Below are 23,311 nucleotides of genomic sequence, written 5' to 3' on the forward strand. Positions count from 1 at the left end.
AAAAAAAAAATTGATTGAAAATTGAATTGAATTGATTGGTTAGCTGTGCCCATCACTGCCTGTACTGTTCATCTCCAGGCCTGCACAGCCCCATTCCACCATTCCATTATATCTATTTTACAGGAAACTTAGTTTGGCCCATCAAAGCGATCAAAGGCTATCACAAACCCAAAAACGATCAACAAGTCAGAGATTCTGTCTTATGCAGTCAGATGGCTGTGAGTTCAGTCGTCCTTCAGTAGAAGCGACGGAGCAGGCCCGCTGCTGTTGCCCAAAAAGAAAAAAAAATGTCATTTAACTTCAACATGCAAAATGGCCGACAGCGTGGAAGAGACATGATGCGCAACACATTTTTCACTTATGGTTTTATTCATAAACAACTAATTCCAGACAGTTTGTCGATATTAACGATGATTGTGTCATTTTTACAAAGAGAAAATATCACACATATGACATATCTTTTAAAGGAATGCACTAAATTCTGAAGGTTTGAGCTTTAACAGACACGTGTGCCGAAAGGCATTATGGGAAATTCATGTCTCTTTCGATCACTTCCCTGGAGGTGTACAGGTCGTGTAGGGATGGCAGATTGCAGTCAATCACCTTCTCTGCTGCGTGGATGATATGCTGCAGTCTGCTCCTGTCCTTAGCAGTGGCAGCAGTGTACCAGACGGTGATGGAGTATGGTCTAAACTGCATAGCTCATACTGTCGGGACGTACACAGGCAAAATCATTGAGACTACACACACTAAAGCACAGGTAGCATGTAAGGATAAGTTCTTATTTTCCCATCTGCAGGAGAAAGTTGCCAAGAGAGGGAGAAAACTGGTGGACTATGACTCTTCCCGTCACCACCTGGATGCAGTGAAAAATGCTAAGAAGAGAGATGACATCAACATAAACAAGGTCATTAAATATCTCAGTGAGATTTCTGTATTCTTTGTGCCATGCCTAAAACAGACAAGAGTGTTTTCATTCTGCAGGCAGAGGAAGAGGTGAAGGCTGCCAGACGTGTCTATGAGAGCATCAACAGGGAGCTAAAAGAGGAACTTCCTGTGCTCTATGAGAGGTCTGAAAGAAATGTTTGAGATTTACTGCTGTGGAATTGTGAATGCAATCAGATTGCAAATTATACGATAATCATCGAGGAGCTTACACAACATCAGTTAGCTAACACCAGAGTGAAGTTGGTTACCAGTTACTTATTCAGACCCTTATTCTGCAATTTTTAATTTTTATTTTTGGTATCAATGACATCCAGTGGATCCACAGAGATGCATAATATAGAAAACTGGCCTGAAATTGTGAATATCTGTCCAGTCCAGTCCAGACACACACACACACACACACACACACACACACACACACACACACACACACACACACACACACACACACACACACACACACACACACACACACACACAAATACTTTATTTTTTGGTCAGAATGGCATTCATTTGATCCAGGGAGATGATTAGTATAGGTTTTGACTGAAAAAAAGGGTTATAACTGTTATGTGTCGGATGCAGTCGGAGAACCGACCAGCGTTTGACATTAGGACCCAGCATAAAATAAGCAGAGCACGGTTCAAAGGATAACAGAATTTAATGACATAACAGTGAGTGCTTAATTAATAACAAATAAGTGCGCGGTCTGGCGAGGTGGAAAAACGGTGCGCTCCCAGCAGCACAAACGGTCCGGAGCCAGAACAGTTCGGACCCAAGGACCCCGCCGACACCCCCAGGTGGCCGCGACCAACCGAGTCTGTGAAAGAAGAAACCATAATGTGAGTCCACCACTCCACACACAGAGAGACCACTCAAAGGTGTACATAATCAGCAAACACTTCCTGGCTTAATCACCAATCAGCTTCCCACCCTGCAGGCATGGAACACCCAGTTCAATTCTCCACTGCAGTGGAAGCTGATTAAACGACTAACATAACAGCTCAATATAATAAGGTGTGAGGGACACCACATTTACTGACTGTACTCATGTTAGTCACAAAACCTAAAGTACCTCAGGAAGTGTGCTGACGAGCGTGAGACCTCACCCCCTCCTCTTTCACAGACCATGGCATCAAACCTGGTACGGTCTCTGCGTCCATGATGATGAGATGGTTCTCTAAACGTCGATCTCACCCGTCTGGTCACAAGGTCGAGTCTCTGGCAAATACACACTGTGTACTCCAGACTTAAATGCAACCATGCCCCAATCCATATAGATGCACCACAGCTGTGAGTCCTGATGAGCTGCACATGACCAGCCTCAGGTGATCAGGGTGAGGTCCTAATAACTCAGCCACACAGCCACTCAGTCCTGAACGCATGCCACCTGGAAGGAAAAACAAAAGACAGAAAACAGAAGACAAAAACAAAAGCCAGCCAGGCACCCCAGCCACACAACAATAACTGCAAATCGGGCTGAAATTGCAAATATCTGTCTGAATATCTGTCCAGACACTTATTCAATTACCAGTTACCGGGATCTACTGAATGTCATTCATACCAAAAATAAAAATAAAATAATCATTTAAAAACTTGCTGAACAAGTGTCTGAATAAGTAACTAGTAACATGACGAAGCGTAGGGAAAGGCAGGAGACCAAGCAGCTCATCCCACACTTCCCTATCCTTGATCTTCTTTTTCTTATCTTTGTCTTTCGGCTGTTCCCGTTAGGGGTCGCCACAGTAGATCAATCGTTTCCATCTCACCCTATCCTCTGTATCTTCCTCTGTCACACCAACCACCTGCATGTCCTCCCTCAGCACATCCATAAACCTCCTCTTTTCCTCCTGCCTGGTGGCTCCATCCTCAGCATCCTTCAATTTCAATTTCAATTTATTTTCATTTATATAGTGCCAAATCACAACAGAGTTGCCTCAAAGCGCTTCACACCAGTAAGGTCTAACCTTACCAACCCCCAGAGCAACAGTGGTAAGGAAAAACTCCCTCTGAGGAAGAAACCTCAAGCAGACCAGACTCAAAGGGGTGACCCTCTGCTTGGGCCATGATACAAACATAAATTACAGAACAATTCACGGACGAATATACAAGAATTGCTGTTGGCGCACAGGACAGGAGGATCGCCAAAATAAATACAACTCCCATCTCTGGATGGAGCTGCACCTTAAACAGAGAAAAAACAGAATCAGGCATCAGAAAGAGAAAAAATACTGTATAATTTGCCAGCATTAAACAACAACAAAAACAGAGAATTACTAAGGTGATCGCCGGCCACTAGCCCTAAACTTCACTAAAAGGCCCAGAATTTAGGTAAAGTTGAGGCCGCGGCACACTCCAATTACTAATAAATGAATTAAAAGAGTAAAAAGCGTAAAACAAAACTGTACCAGTATGCTGCCATATGAAAGGGAAAATAAGTGCATCTTAAGTCTGGACTTGAAAATCTCCACAGAATCTGACTGTTTTATTGATGCAGGGAGATCATTCCACAGAACAGGGACACGATAAGAGAAAGCTCTGTGACCCACAGACTTCTTATTCACCTTAGGGACACAAAGTAGTCCTGCACTCTGAGAACGTAAAGCCCGGGCCGGTACGTAAGGTTTAATTAGGTCAGCTAGGTAGGGAGGTGCCAGTCCATGAATAATTTTATAGGTTAGTAGCAGAACCTTAAAAATCTGATCTCACTGGGACAGGAAGCCAGTGAAGAGACGCCAAAATGGGTGTAATGTGGTCGAACTTTCTGCTTCATGTCAAAAGTCTGGCAGCAGCATTTTGAACCAATTGGAGACCCCTAATGCCAGACTGCGGTAAACCAGAAAATAGAACATTGCAGTAGTCCAATCTAGAAGAGACAAATGCATGGATCAGGGTCTCAGCATCAGCCATAGACAGGATGGGACGAATCTTCCCTATATTTCGCAGGTGGAAGAAAGCAGTCCTAGTAATATTTCTAATGTGGAGGCCAAAGGACAATGAAGGATCAAAAATTACCCCAAGGTTCCTCACTTTGTCAGTGTGATGTGTGACACACGAGTCGAGGCTGAGCGTTAACTGGTCAAATTGATGCCGATGTCTCACTGGACCAAGAACCATCATTTCAGTCTTATCAGAGTTTAAAAGCGGGAAGTTTCTAGACATCCAACTTCTCACTGATGCAAGGCAATCTTCTAAGGATTTTATGTGAACAAGATTACCAGCAGTTATCGGCATGTACAACTGAGTATCATCTGCATAGCAGTGAAAGGTAATCCCAAAAAGCTGCAATATGTGCCCAAGGGGTGCTATATAAAGGGAGCAGGGAGCCTAAGACAGGCCCCTATGGAACCCCAAATTTCATGTCACTAAGGATAGAGGTAGTGTTACTGTACAAAACACAGTGAGAACGACTGGTCAAGTATGATGTCAGCCATGCAAGGGCACTCCCAGTAATCCCAAAATGATTTTCCAGCCTATCAAGTAGAATATAATGATCCACTGTATCGAATGCAGCACTGAGATCTAACAGCAACAGAACCGTAGTGGTGTCTGAATCCATTGTAAGCAGAAAATCATTCACCACTTTAGTGAGAGCCGTCTCTGTGGAATGATATTTTCTAAAAGCAGACTGCAGTGGTTCAAAGAGATTATTCTCAGTAAGATAGTCTATGAGCTGCCGTGACACCACCTTTTCCAGAATTTTAGAGCAAAATGATAGATTTGATATCGGCCGATAGTTTTTCAGTACACTAGGGTCAAGATTAGGTTTCTTAAATAATGGTTTAATCACTGCAGATTTGAAACATTTAGGAACAGATCCAGAAGTTAAAGAAAGATTAATCCATCTCCCTATATACCCTGGGTCCCTCCTCTGCACATGTCCAAACCATATCGGTCTCACCTCTCTGACTTTGTCTCCAAACCGTCCCACCTGAGCTGTCCCTCTGATATGTTGATTCCTAATCTTGTCCATTCTTGTCACTCCCAAAGAGAATCTCAACATCTTCAGTTCTGCCTCCTGTCTTTTTGTTAGTGTCACTGTCTCTAAGCTGTCCAACATAGCTGGTCTGACTACTGTCTTGTAAACTTTCCCCTTCACTCTTGCTGATATTCTTTGGTCACAAATCACTCCTGCCACCTTTCTCCACCCACTCCACCCTGCCTGCACTCTCTTCTTCACCTCTCTACCACACTCTCCATTACTTTGAGCAGTTGACCCCAAATATTTAAACTCATCTACTTTCACTTTCAGGGGTCTTCAGCTGGTTCAGAACGCCGCCAGACTTCTGACACGTAGCAGAAGATCTGAACATATCACACCCTTTTTGGCATCTTTGCACTGGCTCCCTGTCTCTGTGAGAGCAGATTTTAAGGTTTTGTTATTGACTTCTAAAGTTGTTCATGGACTGGCACCATCTTATCTTGCTGATCTGGTGGAACTCTACATGCCGGCCCGGGCTTTGCAGTCACAGGATGCTGGACTTCTCTGTGTTCCCAGTGTGAAGAAGAAGTCAGCAGGTCAAAGAGCCTTTTCTCATCCTGCACCCACCCTGTAGAACAGTCTTCCTGCGACCGTGAGGCAGTCTGAGTCCGTGGACATTTTTAAGTCAAGACTGCAAACCCATTTTTATTCTCTTTCTTATGAATAGTTTTTATTTTTAATTGTTTTATTTTTATGTCTGTTTTTATTTATGTATTTGAATTTTTTTTTCATTTTTAATTATTTATTAAATTTTATGTTGACTTGTTTTATGTAAGGCGCCTTGAGATGGCTTTTGCTGTGATTTGGCGCATTATAAGCTAAATTAAATTAAATTAAAGTTTTCACCACTTCTACTCCTTGTAACTGCACTATTCCACTGGGCTCCCTCTCATTCACACACATGGACTCAGTCTTGCTTCTACTGACTTTCATTCCTCTGCTCTCCAAAGCATATCTCCACCTCTCCAGACTAGACTCAACTTGCTCTCTACTCTCACTACAGATCACAGTGTCATCTGCAAACATCATAGTCCATGGGGACTCCTGTCTGATCTCATCTGTCAACCTGTCCATCACCACTACAAACAAGAAAGGACTCAGAGCTACTCCTTGGTGTAATCCCACCTCCACCTTGAATGAGTCTGTCATTCCGACTGCGCATCTCACCGCTGTCACACTATTCTTGTACATGTGCTGCACTACCCTAACATATTCCTCTGCCACTCCAGACTTCCTCATACAATACCACAACTCTTCTCCTGGCACCCTATCATAAGCTTTTTCTAAGTCCACAAACACACAATGTAACTCTTTCTGGCCTTCTCTGTACTTCTGCAACAGTATTCTCAGGGCAAACATTGCATCTGTAGTGCTCTTTCTCGACATGAAACCATATTGCTACTCACAGATCTTCACCTGTTTTCTAAGCCTAGCTTCTACTACTCTTTCCCATAACTTCATGCTGTGGCTGATCAACTTTATGCCTCTGTAGTTACTGCAGCTCTGCACATCACCCTTGTTCTTGAAAATAGGAACCAGCACACTTCGTCTCCACTCCTCAGGCATCCTCTCACTTTCCAAGATTTTATTAAACAATTTGGTTAGAAACTCCACTGCCATCTCTCCTAGACATTTCCATGCCTCCACTGGAATGTCATCTGGACCAACTGCCTTTCCACTCTTCATCCTTTTCATAGCAGCCTCATCTCACCTCTCTGTCCTTGTCTCCAAACTGTCCTATTTGCACATGTGTTTGGTGACCATTTGGTGATGGTGACCCTGGTTCCTTGGTGGCAACATGGTCGTGTGATGAGTTAGCCCTCTAGCTCTTCTATCTTTCTCTATGGGCAAATGCTAGAAGTTATCTGACGTTAGCATCCATCCATAGGCACTTGACACAGTGTAATTCAGACTCTCTGAAGATAAAAAATAAAGTGTATTTAACAAGCTAGATACAACCTGCTAAAACACTACAGCATCCTTTGGCTTGTGTGACGAACTGGACCATTCAGTGACATTACTCATAATGCAAAGTATCACTGTGCAGTGGTGCATGTGCATGAAATCACTGGAAAAGTTTGGGTTTGGAGTGGTTCAATTTATTCAGAGGTATTTGTTGCAAAAATGTACTGAATCAAAATTACTGACAGTTGCCATTTGTCTTGCTGACAGTCCGTATAAGCTTTGGTGATCATAGGATAGCCAAACTCCGGAAAGATCCAGAAATATCAGCATTAAAAAAAAAATCAGAATCCACATAGATTAGATTAGAGACTGGATTAGAAAGAACTTTATTAATCCCTTGGGAATATTCCCTCTGGGAAATTGAGGAAATAGGAATAGAGAGAAACACAAACCTAATGCACGTTTCTCCTGCCACGCCACAATACATTACGGTTAAAGAGAAAACTCATAATAGACTTAATGAGCCACTGGAGTGAAGGAGGCAGACGAGATGTTCAAATGGATTAAGAAACAGTATGTTCCACTTCAGAGGGATCTAAAATCATATTATTACGTCTGCCAAAGACATAATAAAATCATCGGCGTTTATTTATTTGTCTGACTGTTAGTAAGATTATGTCAAAACTACTGCACGGATTTTGACAAAATTTTCACAATAGATAGATATTAGACCATGGAAGACTCCATTGAATTTTGAAGGTGATCTGAATCCGGATCTGGATTCTGGATCAAGTTTCACTTTATATAGGCTTTGAAGGATTACTTTAGCAGGATTACATCAAAACTACAGCACGGATTTTGATGAAATTGTTAACACAGATACATATTAAGCCATGGAAAACTCCATTAAATTTGGAGGTGATCTGAATTTGGATCTGGATTTTGGATCAAGTTTCACTTAATATAGGCTTTGAAGGATTACTGTTAGCAGAATTACGTCAAAACTACGGCACAGATTTTGATGAAATTTTCACAACAGATACGAGGTCTGTTAGAAAAGTATCCGACCTTTTTATTTTTTCAAAAACTGTATGGATTTGAATCATGTGCGCTTGCATCAGACAAGCTTCAACATTCGTGCACATGCGTGAGTTTTTTCACAGCTGTCGGTTGCGTAATTCGCCTGTGGGCAGGCTTTGAGTGAGCACTGGTCCACCCCCCTCGTCGGATTTTTATTGTTTAGGAATGGCGGAGTGACTGCCGCTTTGTTCCATGAAAATTTTTTCAGAAACTCTGCCAGACAGCCAGCTGGAAACCATTTGGAAGATTCAGGTGGCTTTCGGTGAATATTGTATCGGTATCACACAGATTAAGGACCATTAAAACTGGATTAAAAACTGTCCACAGCGCTGGAGGGCGCACCACGCCCCGAGCGGCCATCGACAGGCTGGAACGAGCAGATCACTAACAAATTTAAGGCTCTGTTGATGCAGGACGTCGTGTGACTAGCAGAGAAGTTTCAGAAGAGGTCGGGATCAGCACTTTAACGACTGTTAAAGGAGATTTTGTAATGAAAGACGTGCGGACGGATTCGCGCGTCGGGACGCAGCCGCTCATGATGCGGGACAAACAACACCTCCATGTTGGAAGTCTCACAGGACAAGTTGGAACATGCCCAGCTGTTAAACAATTTCTTGGATACTCACTCGACTGAAAAGCCACCGAAAGCCGTCTGAATCTTCTGAATGGTTTCCAACACAGAGGTGTTTTTTTTTTTGTTGCGTGCAGTGAACGGCTCCGTGCTGACGCGTAAAATCCTCTGCACGTCTTTCATTACAAAATCTCCTATAACGTGTCTCCTGGAATTTGCCACAAAAATGCTATGTCCAGCTCTCTTGCCATTTCTGTGGTAGTCACACGATGTCCCGGATCAACACAACGTTCAGTTTAGAAATGATCTGGTCGTTCCAGCCTGTCAATGGCCGCGCGGTGCGCCGCGTGCCCTCCTCCACTGTGGGCCATCTTTAAAAAGGTTTTAACACTCCTTAATCCCTGTGACGCCGACAGAATCTTCACCAAAATCCATCTGAATCTCTCGAATGGTTTCCAACTGGCTGTCTGTAACAGTTTCTGAAAAAAATTCATGGAGCAAAGCGGCAGTCTCTCAGCAAGTTCTCAGACAAAAGAAATCCGACGGTAGGGGTGGACCAGTGCTCACTCAAAGACTGCCCACAGGTGAATGACGCAACTGACAGGCGTGAAAAAACTCACGCATGTGCACGAAGGTTGAAGCTTGTCTGATGCAAGCGCACATGATTCAAATCCATATAGTTTAAAAAAAAAAATAAAAAGGTCGGATAGTTTTCTCACAGACCTCGTACATATTAGGCCATGGAAAACTCCATTAAATTTGGAGGTGATCTGAATCTGGATTCTTTATATAGGCTTTGAAGGATTATTTCAAAACTACTTCACAGATTCTTACCAAATTGGGAGGGCATGGAACACTCCAATGAATTTTGGAGGTGATCTGGATCCGGACTGACGGATGTCAGAAATCTCAGATTGCTCTTGTTAGATTTTTTTCAGGTGTGAAGTGGAACAGTTATTGTAATGAATTACAGTTACAAGAAGGATATATAAATGATTTGATGTTGTTTTAAACTCTTTTGGGAGGGTGGTGGGAATGGCTTAAATAGGCAGGTCAAATTTCCCCCCCAGTGTTATTTCAAATCCTGATTTATTTATTTATTATTATTCTTTTTATATCTTTCCTCTGCAGCCGTATCGGATGCTATGTGACCGTCTTCTCTGCAGTCTCAAACTTACGGGACATCTTCTTTCAGGAAATGTGTAAGGTGTGTGTTGAGTCTCTGCAGTCAAACTCACCCTGGCCCAAAATATCCAACATTTAACAATTTTTTTAATTCCACTTATTTTTAGCTGAACCACGATCTTCATTGTGTGATAAAGGAGCTTCAGGCTCAGCATCCAGGCACAGTGTTTGCTGTGAAAGGGTTACAACGGTTAGTACCTCATTTGCTGGCATCAAACTTTGATTTACGTTGTTTTTAGAATCAGCAATTCAATAATAACAGTAACAGCTTCCACTTGTGATGGATGAAGCTCCTCTAAACCTCACAGCTCATAAAACACGCTATACCTACAAGTGCACCTGGAGAGCAGACTCTTCTCACAACATCAGTATTTTTCTGCATTTCTTGTGCTATTTGTTGCTGCGCGGTGACTAAATTAAAATCAGCTCTTCAGTATATATATATATATATATATATATATATATACATACACACACATACACATATACATACACACACATATACATATGCATATACAACCCCTGGCAATAATTATGGAATCACCGGCCTCGGAGGATGTTCATTCAGTTGTTTAATTTTGTAGAAAAAAAGCAGATCACAGACATGACACAAAACTAAAGTCATTTCAAATGGCAACTTTATGGCTTTAAGAAACACTATAAGAAATCAGGAAAAAAAAAATTGTGGCAGTCAGTAACGGTTACTTTTTTAGACCAAGCAGAGGGAAAAAAATATGGACTCACTCAATTCTGAGGAATAAATTATGGAATCACCCTGTAAATTTTCATCCCCAAAACTAACACCTGCATCAAATCAGATCTGCTCGTTAGTCTGCATCTAAAAAGGAGTGATCACACCTTGGAGAGCTGTTGCACCAAGTGGACTGACATGAATCATGGCTCCAACACGAGAGATGTCAATTGAAACAAAGGAGAGGATTATCAAACTCTTAAAAGAGGGTAAATCATCAAGCAATGTTGCAAAAGATGTTGGTTGTTCACAGTCAGCTGTGTCTAAACTCTGGACCAAATATAAACAACATGGGAAGGTTGTTAAAGGCAAATATACTGGTAGACCAAGGAAGACATCAAAGCGTCAAGACAGAAAACTTAAAGCAATATGTCTCAAAAATCGAAAAATGTACAACAAAACAAATGAGGAACGAATGGGAGGAAACTGGAGTCAATGTCTGTGACGAACTGTAAGAAACCGCCTAAAGGAAATGGGATTTACATACAGAAAAACTAAACGAAAGCCATCATTAACACCTAAACAGAAAAAAACAAGGTTACAATGGGCTAAGGAAAAGCAATTGTGGACTGTGGATGACTGGATGAAAGTCATATTCAGTGATGAATCTGGAAGCTGCATTGGGCTTGCCTCTACTGGTGGTTGGCTCTCACTGCGGTATTGTATCACTTCCTGTTCTGGAGCACAGCGGTGTTTTTCTGTATCTGTTAGCTGTTTAATCTGCGCAGTTAGATTGATCTAGTTATCTAGATTACGATTTGTTTCCCAGTGTAATCTTTACGTGCCTTAACTAAAGCACTCCTTCTGCTGAATCACCTCTAAATTATTTACACATTATTCACTTTGCGTGTTTTTAGGAATCCGCTAGCTTAGCGTAGCTACTAGCTCTTAGCCGATTTAGCATGGCAGCTTCTCCTGTCTCTCCCGCACTTTTCTGCTCTGGGTGTGAAATGTTTAGTTATTCCTCGGCCTCCTTTAGCAGTAATGGTACTTGTAATAAGTGTAGCTTATTCGTAGCTTTGGAGGCCAGGCTGGGCGAATTGGAGACTCGGCTCCGCACCGTGGAAAATTCTACAGCTAGCCAGGCCCCTGTAGTCGGTGCGGACCAAGGTAGCTTAGCCGCCGTTAGTTCCCCCCTGGCAGATCCCGAGCAGCCGGGAAAGCAGGCTGACTGGGTGACTGTGAGGAGGAAGCGTAGCCCTAAACAGAAGCCCCGTGTACACCGCCAACCCGTTCACATTTCTAACCGTTTTTCCCCACTCGACGACACACCCGCCGAGGATCAAACTCTGGTTATTGGCGACTCTGTTTTGAGAAATGTGAAGTTAGCGACACCAGCAACCATAGTCAATTGTCTTCCGGGGGCCAGAGCAGGCGACATTGAAGGAAATTTGAAACTGCTGGCTAAGGCTAAGCGTAAATTTGGTAAGATTGTAATTCACGTCGGCAGTAATGACACCCGGTTACGCCAATCGGAGGTCACTAAAATTAACATTAAATCGGTGTGTAACTTTGCAAAAACAATGTCGGACTCCGTAGTTTTCTCTGGGCCCCTCCCCAATCAGACCGGGAGTGACATGTTTAGCCGCATGTTCTCCTTGAATTGCTGGCTGTCTGAGTGGTGTCCAAAAAATGAGGTGGGCTTCATAGATAATTGGCAAAGCTTCTGGGGAAAACCTGGTCTTGTTAGGAGAGACGGCATCCATCCCACTTTGGATGGAGCAGCTCTCATTTCTAGAAATCTGGCCAATTTTCTTAAATCCTCCAAACCGTGACTATCCAGGGTTGGGACCAGGAAGCAGAGTTGTAGTCTTACACACCTCTCTGCAGCTTCTCTCCCCCTGCCATTCCCTCATTACCCCATCCCCGTAGAGACGGTGCCTGCTCCCAGACTACCAATAATCAGCAAAAATCTATTTAAGCATAAAAATTCAAAAAGAAAAAATAATATAGCACCTTCAACTGCACCACAGACTAAAACAGTTAAATGTGGTCTATTAAACATTAGGTCTCTCTCTTCTAAGTCCCTGTTGGTAAATGATATAATAATTGATCAACATATTGATTTATTCTGCCTAACAGAAACCTGGTTACAGCAGGATGAATATGTTAGTTTAAATGAGTCAACACCCCCGAGTCACACTAACTGTCAGAATGCTCGTAGCACGGGCCGGGGCGGTGGATTAGCAGCAATCTTCCATTCCAGCTTATTAATTAATCAAAAACCCAGACAGAGCTTTAATTCATTTGAAAGCTTGTCTCTTAGTCTTGTCCATCCAAATTGGAAGTCCCAAAAACCAGTTTTATTTGTTATTATCTATCGTCCACCTGGTCGTTACTGTGAGTTTCTCTGTGAATTTTCAGACCTTTTGTCTGACTTAGTGCTTAGCTCAGATAAGATAATTATAGTGGGCAATTTTAACATCCACACAGTAAATGAGTCCACCCACCACTTTAATCATATCTTAGATCTTGTTCTGACTTATGGTATGGAAATAGAAGACTTAACAGTATTCCCTGAAAACTCCCTTCTGTCTGATCATTTCTTAATAACATTTACATTTACTCTGATGGACTACCCAGCAGTAGGGAATAAGTTTCATTACACTAGAAGTCTTTCAGAAAGCGCTGTAACTAGGTTTAAGGATATGATTCCTTCTTTATGTTCTCTAATGCCATATAACAACACAGTGCAGAGTAGCTACCTAAACTCTGTAAGGGAGATAGAGTATCTCGTCAATAGTTTTACATCCTCATTGAAGACAACTTTGGATGCTGTAGCTCCTCTGAAAAAGAGAGCTTTAAATCAGAAGTGTCTGACTCCGTGGTATAACTCTCAAACTCGTAGCTTAAAGCAGATAACCCGTAAGTTGGAGAGGAAATGGCATCTCACTAATTTAGAAGATCTTCACTTAGCCTGGAAAAAGAGTCTGTTGCTCTATAAAAAAGCCCTCCGTAAAGCTAGGACATCTTTCTACTCATCACTAATTGAAGAAAATAAGAACAATCCCAGGTTTCTTTTCAGCACTGTAGCCAGGCTGACAAAGAGTCAGAGCTCTATTGAGCTGAGTATTCCATTAACTTTAACTAGTAATGACTTCATGACTTTCTTTGCTAACAAAATTTTAACTATTAGAGAAAAAATTACTCATAACCATCCCAAAGACGTATCGTTATCTTTGGCTGCTTTCAGTGATGCCGGTATTTGGTTAGACTCTTTCTCTCCGATTGTTCTGTCTGAGTTATTTTCATTAGTTACTTCATCCAAACCATCAACATGTTTATTAGACCCCATTCCTACCAGGCTGCTCAAGGAAGCCCTACCATTATTTAATGCTTCGATCTTAAATATGATCAATCTATCTTTGTTAGTTGGCTATGTACCACAGGCTTTTAAGGTGGCAGTAATTAAACCATTACTTAAAAAGCCATCACTTGACCCAGCTATCTTAGCTAATTATAGGCCAATCTCCAACCTTCCTTTTCTCTCAAAAATTCTTGAAAGGGTAGTTGTAAAACAGCTAACTGATCATCTGCAGAGGAATGGTCTATTTGAAGAGTTTCAGTCAGGTTTTAGAATTCATCATAGTACAGAAACAGCATTAGTGAAGGTTACAAATGATCTTCTTATGGCCTCGGACAGTGGACTCATCTCTGTGCTTGTTCTGTTAGACCTCAGTGCTGCTTTTGATACTGTTGACCATAAAATTTTATTACAGAGATTAGAGCATGCCATAGGTATTAAAGGCACTGCGCTGCGGTGGTTTGAATCATATTTGTCTACTAGATTACAATTTGTTCATTTAAATGGGGAATCTTCTTCACAGACTAAAGTTAATTATGGAGTTCCACAAGGTTCTGTGCTAGGACCAATTTTATTCACTTTATATATGCTTCCCTTAGGCAGTATTATTAGACGGTATTGCTTAAATTTTCATTGTTACGCAGATGATACCCAGCTTTATCTATCCATGAAGCCAGAGGACACACACCAATTAGCTAAACTGCAGGATTGTCTTACAGACATAAAGACATGGATGACCTCTAATTTCCTGTTTTTAAACTCAGATAAAACTGAAGTTATTGTACTTGGCCCCACAAATCTTAGAAACATGGTGTCTAACCAGATCCTTACTCTGGATGGCATTACCCTGACCTCTAGTAATACTGTGAGAAATCTTGGAGTCATTTTTGATCAGGATATGTCATTCAAAGCGCATATTAAACAAATATGTAGGACTGCTTTTTTGCATTTACGCAATATCTCTAAAATCAGAAAGGTCTTGTCTCAGAGTGATGCTGAAAAACTAATTCATGCATTTATTTCCTCTAGGCTGGACTATTGTAATTCATTATTATCAGGTTGTCCTAAAAGTTCCCTAAAAAGCCTTCAGTTAATTCAAAATGCTGCAGCTAGAGTACTGACGGGGACTAGAAGGAGAGAGCATATCTCACCCATATTGGCCTCTCTTCATTGGCTTCCTGTTAATTCTAGAATAGAATTTAAAATTCTTCTTCTTACTTATAAGGTTTTGAATAATCAGGTCCCATCTTATCTTAGGGACCTCGTAGTACCATATCACCCCAATAGAGCGCTTCGCTCTCAGACTGCAGGCTTACTTGTAGTTCCTAGGGTTTGTAAGAGTAGAATGGGAGGCAGAGCCTTCAGCTTTCAGGCTCCTCTCCTGTGGAACCAGCTCCCAATTCAGATCAGGGAGACAGACACCCTCTCTACTTTTAAGATTAGGCTTAAAACTTTCCTTTTTGCTAAAGCTTATAGTTAGGGCTGGATCAGGTGACCCTGAACCATCCCTTAGTTATGCTGCTATAGACGTAGACTGCTGGGGGGTTCCCATGATGCACTGTTTCTTTCTCTTTTTGCTCTGTATGCACCACTCTGCATTTAATCATTAGTGATCGATCTCTGCTCCCCTCCACAGCATGTCTTTTTCCTGGTTCTCTCCCTCAGCCCCAACCAGTCCCAGCAGAAGACTGCCCCTCCCTGAGCCTGGTTCTGCTGGAGGTTTCTTCCTGTTAAAAGGGAGTTTTTCCTTCCCACTGTAGCCAAGTGCTTGCTCACAGGGGGTCGTTTTGACCGTTGGGGTTTTACATCATTATTGTGTGGCCTTGCCTTACAATATAAAGCGCCTTGGGGCAACTGTTTGTTGTGATTTGGCGCTATATAAAAAAAATTGATTGATTGAATTGATTGATTGATGATGCTGGAACTTTTGTTTGGTGCCGTTCCAATGAGATTTATAAAGATGACTGCCTGAAGAGAACATGTAAATTTCCACAGTCATTGATGATATGGGGCTGCATGTCAGGTAAAGGCACTGGGGAGATGGCTGTCATTACATCATCAATAACAAGTTTACGTTGATATTTTGGACACTTTTCTTATCCCATCAATTGAAAGGATGTTTGGGGATGATGAAATCATTTTTCAAGATGATAATGCATCTTGCCATAGAGCAAAAACTGTGAAAACATTCCTTGCAAAAAGACACATAGGGTCAATGTCATGGCGTGCTAATAGTCCGGATCTTAATCCAATTGAAAATCTTTGGTGGAAGTTGAAGAAAATGGTCCATGACAAGTCTCCAACCTGCAAAGCTGATCTGGCAACAGCAATCAGAGAAAGTTGGAGCCAGATTGATGAAGAGTATTGTTTGTCACTAATTAAGTCTATTCCTCAGAGACTGCAAGCTGTTATAAAAGCCAGAGGTGGTGCAACAAAATACTAGTGATGTGTTGGAGTGTTCTTTTGTTTTTCATGATTCCATCATTTTTTTCCTCAGAATTGAGTGAGTCCATATTTTTTCCCTCTGCTTGGTCTAAAAAAGTAACCGTTACTGACTGCCACAATTTTTTTTTCCTGATTTCTTATAGTGTTTCTTAAAGCCAGAAAGTTGCCATTTGAAATGACTTTAGTTTTGTGTCATGACTGTGATCTGCTTTTTTTCTACAAAATTAAACAACTGAATGAACATCCTCCGAGGCCGGTGATTCCATCATTTTTGCCAGGGGTTGTATATAAACATGATTGGGATTGAAAAAAGATAGGAGCATCATATTTACAATATGTGAGATGGAGTTTAGATGTGATAAGGTGACATTAGTGCTGGGATTTGTAAACGAGTTGTTATTGCACGTGACTTGTGGACATATTAATATTGCACATGATTTGTGGACATATTATTGCATGTGGTTATTTCACAGTGTTATTGTTCAGTCTGACAGCAGCAGGGAGGAATGACCTGCAGTTTCGTTCCTTCTTGCACTGAGGGTGCCTCAGTCTGTCACTGAACGAGCTGCTCAGCTCCACTACAGTCCGGTGCAGAGGGTGAGAGGAGTTGTTCATGATGGATTTGAACTTGGCTAACACCCTCCTCTCAGCCACCTCCTCCAGAGAGTCCAGAGGACAGACCAGGACAGAGCTGGACTTCCTGACCAGCTTGTTCAGTCTCTTTCTCTCCCGCTCTGTGCTGCCCGGGGCCCAACAGATGACAGCATAGAGGAGAGCTGAGGCTACAGCAGAGTCGTAGAAGGTCTTAAGCAGAGGCCTGCTCACTCCAAAGGATCTCAGTCTCCTCAGGAGGTGGAGGCGACTCTGACCTTTCTTGTACAGGGCGTCAGTGCTGTGAGTCCAGTCCAGTTTGTTGTTGAGGTGAACACCCAGGTATTTAAAACTGTCCACAGTCTCTATGTCCTCCCCCTGGATGTTCACCGGAGGGTGAGGTGGTAGTTAGGGTTAGGGTAAACCCTCCTTAAATCGATCACCATCTCCTTCGTCTTACTGGTGTTGAGACACAAGTGGTTGCGCTCACACCAGTCCACAAACTCTGTGATAACCGACCGGTACTCCAGCTCATTCCTCTCAGACACGCGACCCACAATAGCGGAATCATCAGAGAACTTCTGGAGGTGGCAGCTGTCCGTTTTGTAGGTGAAGTCTGCGGTGTAAAGGCTGAAGTGGAAAGGCGAGAGGACGGTGCCCTGGGGGCCCCGGTGCTGCACCTTTCCACCTTAGACTGACAGCCGCGCAGCCGCACTTACTGCAGGTACACATACACACACATATATATATATATATATATATATATATAGCAGGATGAAGGTCCCAGGTCCTGATGAAAAAAGACATTCCCGCTAGCTTAGCTAATGGGGGGAATTCCCCTTTGACTGACCTGGTAGAGGAATGGTCTTTAGTGCGAGCCGTCTGGGTTCGATCCCACCGCCATCCCGACCACAAAGGTCCTGCGGTCACACATACGAGGTCTGTTAGAAAAGTATCGGACCTTTTTATTTTTTTTTAAACCATATGGATTTGAATCACGTGTGACTGCATCAGCCACGCTTGAACCTTTGTGCGCATGCGTGAGTTTTTTCACGCCTGTCGGTTGCGTCATTCAGCTGTGAGCAGGCTTTGAGTGAGCAGTGGTCCACCCCTCTCGTCGGATTTTTATTGCGAATAAAATGTCTGAATGATTTGGAGCTTTGCTGCATCAATTTTTTCCAGAAACTGTGAGAGACCTCCAGGTGGACACCATTCAGAAAATTCAGATGGCTTTAGGGACGATTTTATGGGGATTATACAGATTAAGGAGTGCTCCAGCTGGTTTAAAGACCACCCACAGCTGCTGAGAGTGCGGCGCACTCCGAGCGCCGATCGACAGGCTGAAACAACCAGATCATTTCCAACATGAAGGCTTTGTTGATCCGGGACGTCGTCTGACTTCAACAAAAAAGGCAGAAGACGTGGACATCAGCACTTTTCGGCACATTCCACTGTTACAGGAGTTTTTGTCATGGAAAGAGAAGCGGAGGAATGCGCCACGGAGCCGCTCATGGCGCAGGACAAAACCACCTCCGTGTTGGTCTCACAGGACGGCTTTCAGATGGCTTTCAGACAACTTTCGGTGGCTTTTCAGTCGTGTGACTATCCGAGAAATTGTGCATGAGCTGGACATGCCACAACATGTCCTGTGAGGCTTCATCACAGCGTTGTTTTGTGCCATGCGGCTGTCCAGGTCTCCCTTGTAAAAGAGGTCTCGATCTCAATGGAACTAACCTCCTTAAATAAAGGTTAATTTTGAAAAAGGTCAGGCTCAAAGATCAGAAATTATATATGAGCAATCAGGATCAAAGGTCAGGTCAGGTCTGGTGTTGGACCGTTCTGTAGACATGTGCTCTGTGCCCTCCTAGTTTGCTCTAGTTTCTATGTTGCCATGGCCCCTATGGGCTCTGTGTCTTCTGTGGATGTATGGAATGGTAGAACCTTTATTTTTGGATGACTTGTTTTTTTCATTTTGCAGTTGTTTTGATTTTGTAAATTGATCCACGTTTACAAAGTGATTTGGTGAAAATGTTTCAGGTATGGCTCACTGAGGAGACGGACTCTATTGTCCCCAAAATCATGGAAAGGCAGCTTTTCTGATTTCCACCGAAATTACAGCCTGCGAGCATCCTACAGGTTTAATTTCAGGTCCCCGGAGAAACCTCGACACAGAACCCTGTCCAGAGAGAGCAGCAGCAGCCTTGTGGTCTCCCCACCATCTCGTCCTCTGGAGGGTTCCTCCTCAGAGCTCAGGGATCCCGAGTCTCCATCGAGCCAGAGCAAGATCCAGAGTTCTGCTGCAGAAGAAGAAACTGCAGCAGCAGGGACCGCTGAGGAAGACGTGAAGTCAGGAGAAGAAAGCAATCAAGTGGAAGAAGAAAAGAGCTTGAAAGAGGGAGAAGCTGAGCCAGAACCTCCTGCAGGATCAGATCTGAAAGGGGACTGTGAGAAGGAGCCACCAAGTGAGAGCAGCTCAGAACTGAGCAACTCTTGCGATTCAGAGAGTTTGGAGTTGCAGCTGTCTGGAGTAAACGGCGGCACGCTGCACATCGAAGAAAGAGACGATGGCCCTGCAGCTCCTGACAGCCCCGAACCAAAAGCTCTGGAGAATGGAGAAGTCTCTGCTTCCAACAAGAACAACAGTGTTCTTCATACAGTGAGTCTTTGATAACACAGGCCTCCTCCTCCTCCTTCTCCACCACTCTCCTGTCTTTTTACACTCTGTCCTCTTTTTTTTTTTTTTTTTTATCTAGAATGCTGTTGCAGAAAAATGTCCACCGGTGGACTCAAAAAGCACAGATGTGTAATTATTCCACCTACCACATCAGGTTTGTAAAATTTGAATATGTTCCCATAATCTTATATTCCTGCTCCTGTTTTTTTTTTTTTTTACATTTTTATTTTATTTATTTATTTATTTATTGCATTTCAACAGAATCGAACACCTGCAGAGGAGATAATATATGGAGACAACTGCACCGAAATGTTCAGGTGTGATGGGATGAGCGCTGGATGTCACATTAGGTTTTTTTTTCTCCCGTTTGTCTGGGTTTTTGTTTTGCTATCTGTCTGTCTGTGTGTTTCCAGAATATCTGAAAAGCACATGAACAGATTTCATAGTAGAGAAGCTTGAATCTTCGACTGGACTGGGTTGCTTGACGCGAGGATGTTTAGCTTCAAATCGCAGACGCTTCCTCAGCTAAAATTCTTGCTCTGGTGGTCTGACTTCCAGAATCAAGCTTCTCTACTATGGAAACCACCTGGACAACTGAGAGCCTTCACAGAAAAAAAATGAACAGATTTCAGTAAAATCTGGTGCAGAGGTAAACCTTAGTACTCGGTCTGGAAGAGATGATTCAAATGTGTTGCAGATCTGAATCCAAGTGCATTGTAAAAACAAAAAAATAATAATAATAAAAATTTTTTTGACACAATGTAAAAATTTCAGGCATCCAGGCTGAAATACATTTTTGAGTTGATCCAATCAGTAAACTTAACATTGAACTGATGTTTTTAAGTTGAGTAAACTCAACTTAAAGTAAACAGTTCAGATGCCTGAAATTTTTACTTTTTTCCCTCAACTTTTTCTCTTTTTTAAAAATACATTTTGTGCTTTTTGCCTTTCATATTTCACCTTTATACAGAGCCCGCCTAGGGACATAGTGGTTAATTTTTTTGGCCAAAATTATTGCGTTCCCTCACAATACTTTTGCATTCCCTCGCAATAGTTTTTGCGTTCCCTCATAATATTATTGCGTTCCCTCGCAATAGTTTTTGCGTTTCCTGCAATATTATTTTGCGTTCCCTCGCAATATTATTTTGCATTCCCTCACAATATTATTGCATTCCCCCGCAATAGTTTTTGCGTTCCCTTGTAATGTTATTGCGTTCCCTCGCAATAGTTTTTGCGTTCCCTCGCAATATTATTTTGCATTCCCTCACAATATTATTGCATTCCCCCACAATAGTTTTTGCATTCCCTCGTAATATTATTGCGTTCCCTCGCAATAGTTTTTGCGTTCCCTCGTAATATTATTGCGTTCCCTCGCAATAGTTTTTGCGTTTCCTGCAATATTATTTTGCGTTCCCGCGCAATATTATTTGCATTCCCTCACAATGTTATTGCATTCCCTCACAATAGTTTTTGCGTTCCCTCGTAATATTATTGCATTCCCTCGCAATAGTTTTTGTGTTCCCTCGTAATATTATTGCGTTCCCTCGCAATAGATTTTGCGTTCCCTGCAATATTATTTTGCGTTCCCTCGCAATATTATTTTGCATTCCCTCACAATATTATTGCATTCCCCCGCAATAGTTTTTGCGTTCCCTTGTAATATTATTGCGTTCCCTCGCAATAGTTTTTGCGTTCCCTCGCAATAGTTTTTGCATTCCCTCGCAATATTATTTTGCATTCCCTCACAATATTATTGCATTCACCCGCAATAGTTTTTGCGTTCCCTCGTAATATTATTGCGTTCCCTCGTAATATTATTGCGTTCCCGCGCAATATTATTTTGCATTCCCTCACAATGTTATTGCGTTCCCTCACAATAGTTTTTGCATTCCCTCGTAATATTATTGCGTTCCCTCACAATCGTTTTTGCGTTCCCTCGTAATATTATTGCGTTCCCTCACAACAGTTTTTGCGTGCCCTCACAATATTATTGCATTCCCCCGCAATAGTTTTTGCATTCCCTCGTAATATTATTGCGTTCCCTCGCAATAGTTTTTGCGTTCCCTCATATTATTGCGTTCCCGCGCAATATTATTTTGCATTTCGTCACAATAGTTTTTGCGTTCCCTCGCAATAGTTTTTGCGTTCCCTTGCAATATTATTTTGCATTCCCTCACAATATTATTGCATTCCCCCGCAATAGTTTTTGCATTCCCTCATAATATTATTGTGTTCCCTCACAATAGTTTTTGCGTTCCCTCGTAATATTATTGCGTTCCCTCGCAATAGTTTTTGCGTTCCCGGCAATATTATTTCGCGTTCCCGCACAATATTATTTTGCATTCCCTCACAATGTTATTGCATTCCCTCACAATAGTTTTTGCGTTCCCCCGCAATAGTTTTTGCATTCCCTCGTAATATTATTGCGTTCCCTCGCAATAGTTTTTGCGTTCCCTCATAATATTATTGCGTTCCCTCGTAATAGTTTTTGCGTTCCCTGCAATATTATTTTGCGTTCCCGCACAATATTATTTTGCATTCCCTCACAATGTTATTGCATTCCCTCACAATAGTTTTTGCGTTCCCTCACAATATTACTGCATTCCCCCGCAATAGTTTTTGCGTTCCCTCGTAATATTATTGCGTTCCCTCGCAATAGTTTTTGCGTTCCCTCATAATATTATTGCGTTCCCTGCAATATTATTTTGCGTTCCCGCACAATATTATTTTGCATTCCCTCACAATGTTATTGCGTTCCCTCACAATAGTTTTTGCGTTCCCTCACAATATTACTGCATTCCCCCGCAATAGTTTTTGCGTTCCCTCGTAATATTATTGCATTCCCTCGCAATAGTTTTTGCGTTCCCTCGTAATATTATTGCGTTCCCTCACAACAGTTTTTGCGTTCCCTCACAATATTACTGCATTCCCCTGCAATAGTTTTTGCGTTCCCTCATAATATTATTGCGTTCCCTCGCAATAGTTTTTGCGTTCCCTCATAATATTATTGCGTTCCCACGCAATATTATTTTGCATTCCCTCACAATAGTTTTTGCGTTGCCTCGCAATAGTTTTTGCATGCCCTTGCAATATTATTTTGCATTCCCTCACAATATTATTGCATTCCCCCGCAATAGTTTTTGCATTCCCTCGTAATATTATTGCGTTCCCTCGCAATAGTTTTTGCGTTCCCTCGTAATATTATTGCGTTCCCTCGCAATAGTTTTTGCGTTCTCTGCAATATTATTTTGCGTTCCCGCACAATATTATTTTGCATTCCCTCACAATGTTATTGCGTTCCCTCACAATAGTTTTTGCGTTCCCTCGTAATATTATTGCATTCCCTCGCAATAGTTTTTGCATTCCCTCGTAATATTATTGTGTTCCCTTGCAATAGTTTTTGCGTTCCCTCGTAATATTATTGCGTTCCCTCGCAATAGTTTTTGCGTTCCCTGCAATATTATTTTGCGTTCCCGCGCAATATTATTTTGCATTCCCTCACAATGTTATTGCGTTCCCTCACAATAGTTTTTGCGTTCCCTCGTAATATTATTGCATTCCCTCGCAATAGTTTTTGCATTCCCTTGTAATATTATTGCGTTCCCTCGCAATAGTTTTTGCGTTCCCTCGTAATATTATTGCGTTCCCTCGCAATAGTTTTTGCGTTCCCTGCAATATTATTTTGCGTTCCCGCGCAATATTATTTTGCATTCCCTCACAATGTTATTGCGTTCCCTCACAATAGTTTTTGCGTTCCCTCGTAATATTATTGCATTCCCTCGCAATAGTTTTTGCGTTCCCTCGTAATATTATTGCGTTCCCTCACAACAGTTTTTGCGTTCCCTCACAATATTACTGCATTACCCCGCAATAGT

General features: G+C 42.1%; 1 protein-coding gene across 1 annotated transcript in view; it reads left to right on the forward strand.

The window, feature by feature from the left end:
- bin2a (bridging integrator 2a) overlaps positions 1 to 19,590 on the forward strand; it is a 40,515-nt gene extending 20,925 nt beyond the window's left edge. The window contains exons 6-11 of the mRNA XM_034173455.1: positions 800 to 907; positions 985 to 1,070; positions 9,618 to 9,693; positions 9,779 to 9,861; positions 18,800 to 19,418; positions 19,516 to 19,590. Of these exons, the coding sequence (XP_034029346.1) occupies positions 800 to 907; positions 985 to 1,070; positions 9,618 to 9,693; positions 9,779 to 9,861; positions 18,800 to 19,418; positions 19,516 to 19,569 (1,026 nt within the window). The 3' untranslated portion in view covers positions 19,570 to 19,590. The remainder of the gene's footprint in view (positions 1 to 799; positions 908 to 984; positions 1,071 to 9,617; positions 9,694 to 9,778; positions 9,862 to 18,799; positions 19,419 to 19,515) is intronic.
- Positions 19,591 to 23,311: the final 3,721 nt, after the last annotated feature.

Source organism: Thalassophryne amazonica, chromosome 6, assembly GCF_902500255.1.
Source record: "Thalassophryne amazonica chromosome 6, fThaAma1.1, whole genome shotgun sequence".
Taxonomy (NCBI): Eukaryota; Metazoa; Chordata; class Actinopteri; order Batrachoidiformes; family Batrachoididae; genus Thalassophryne; species Thalassophryne amazonica.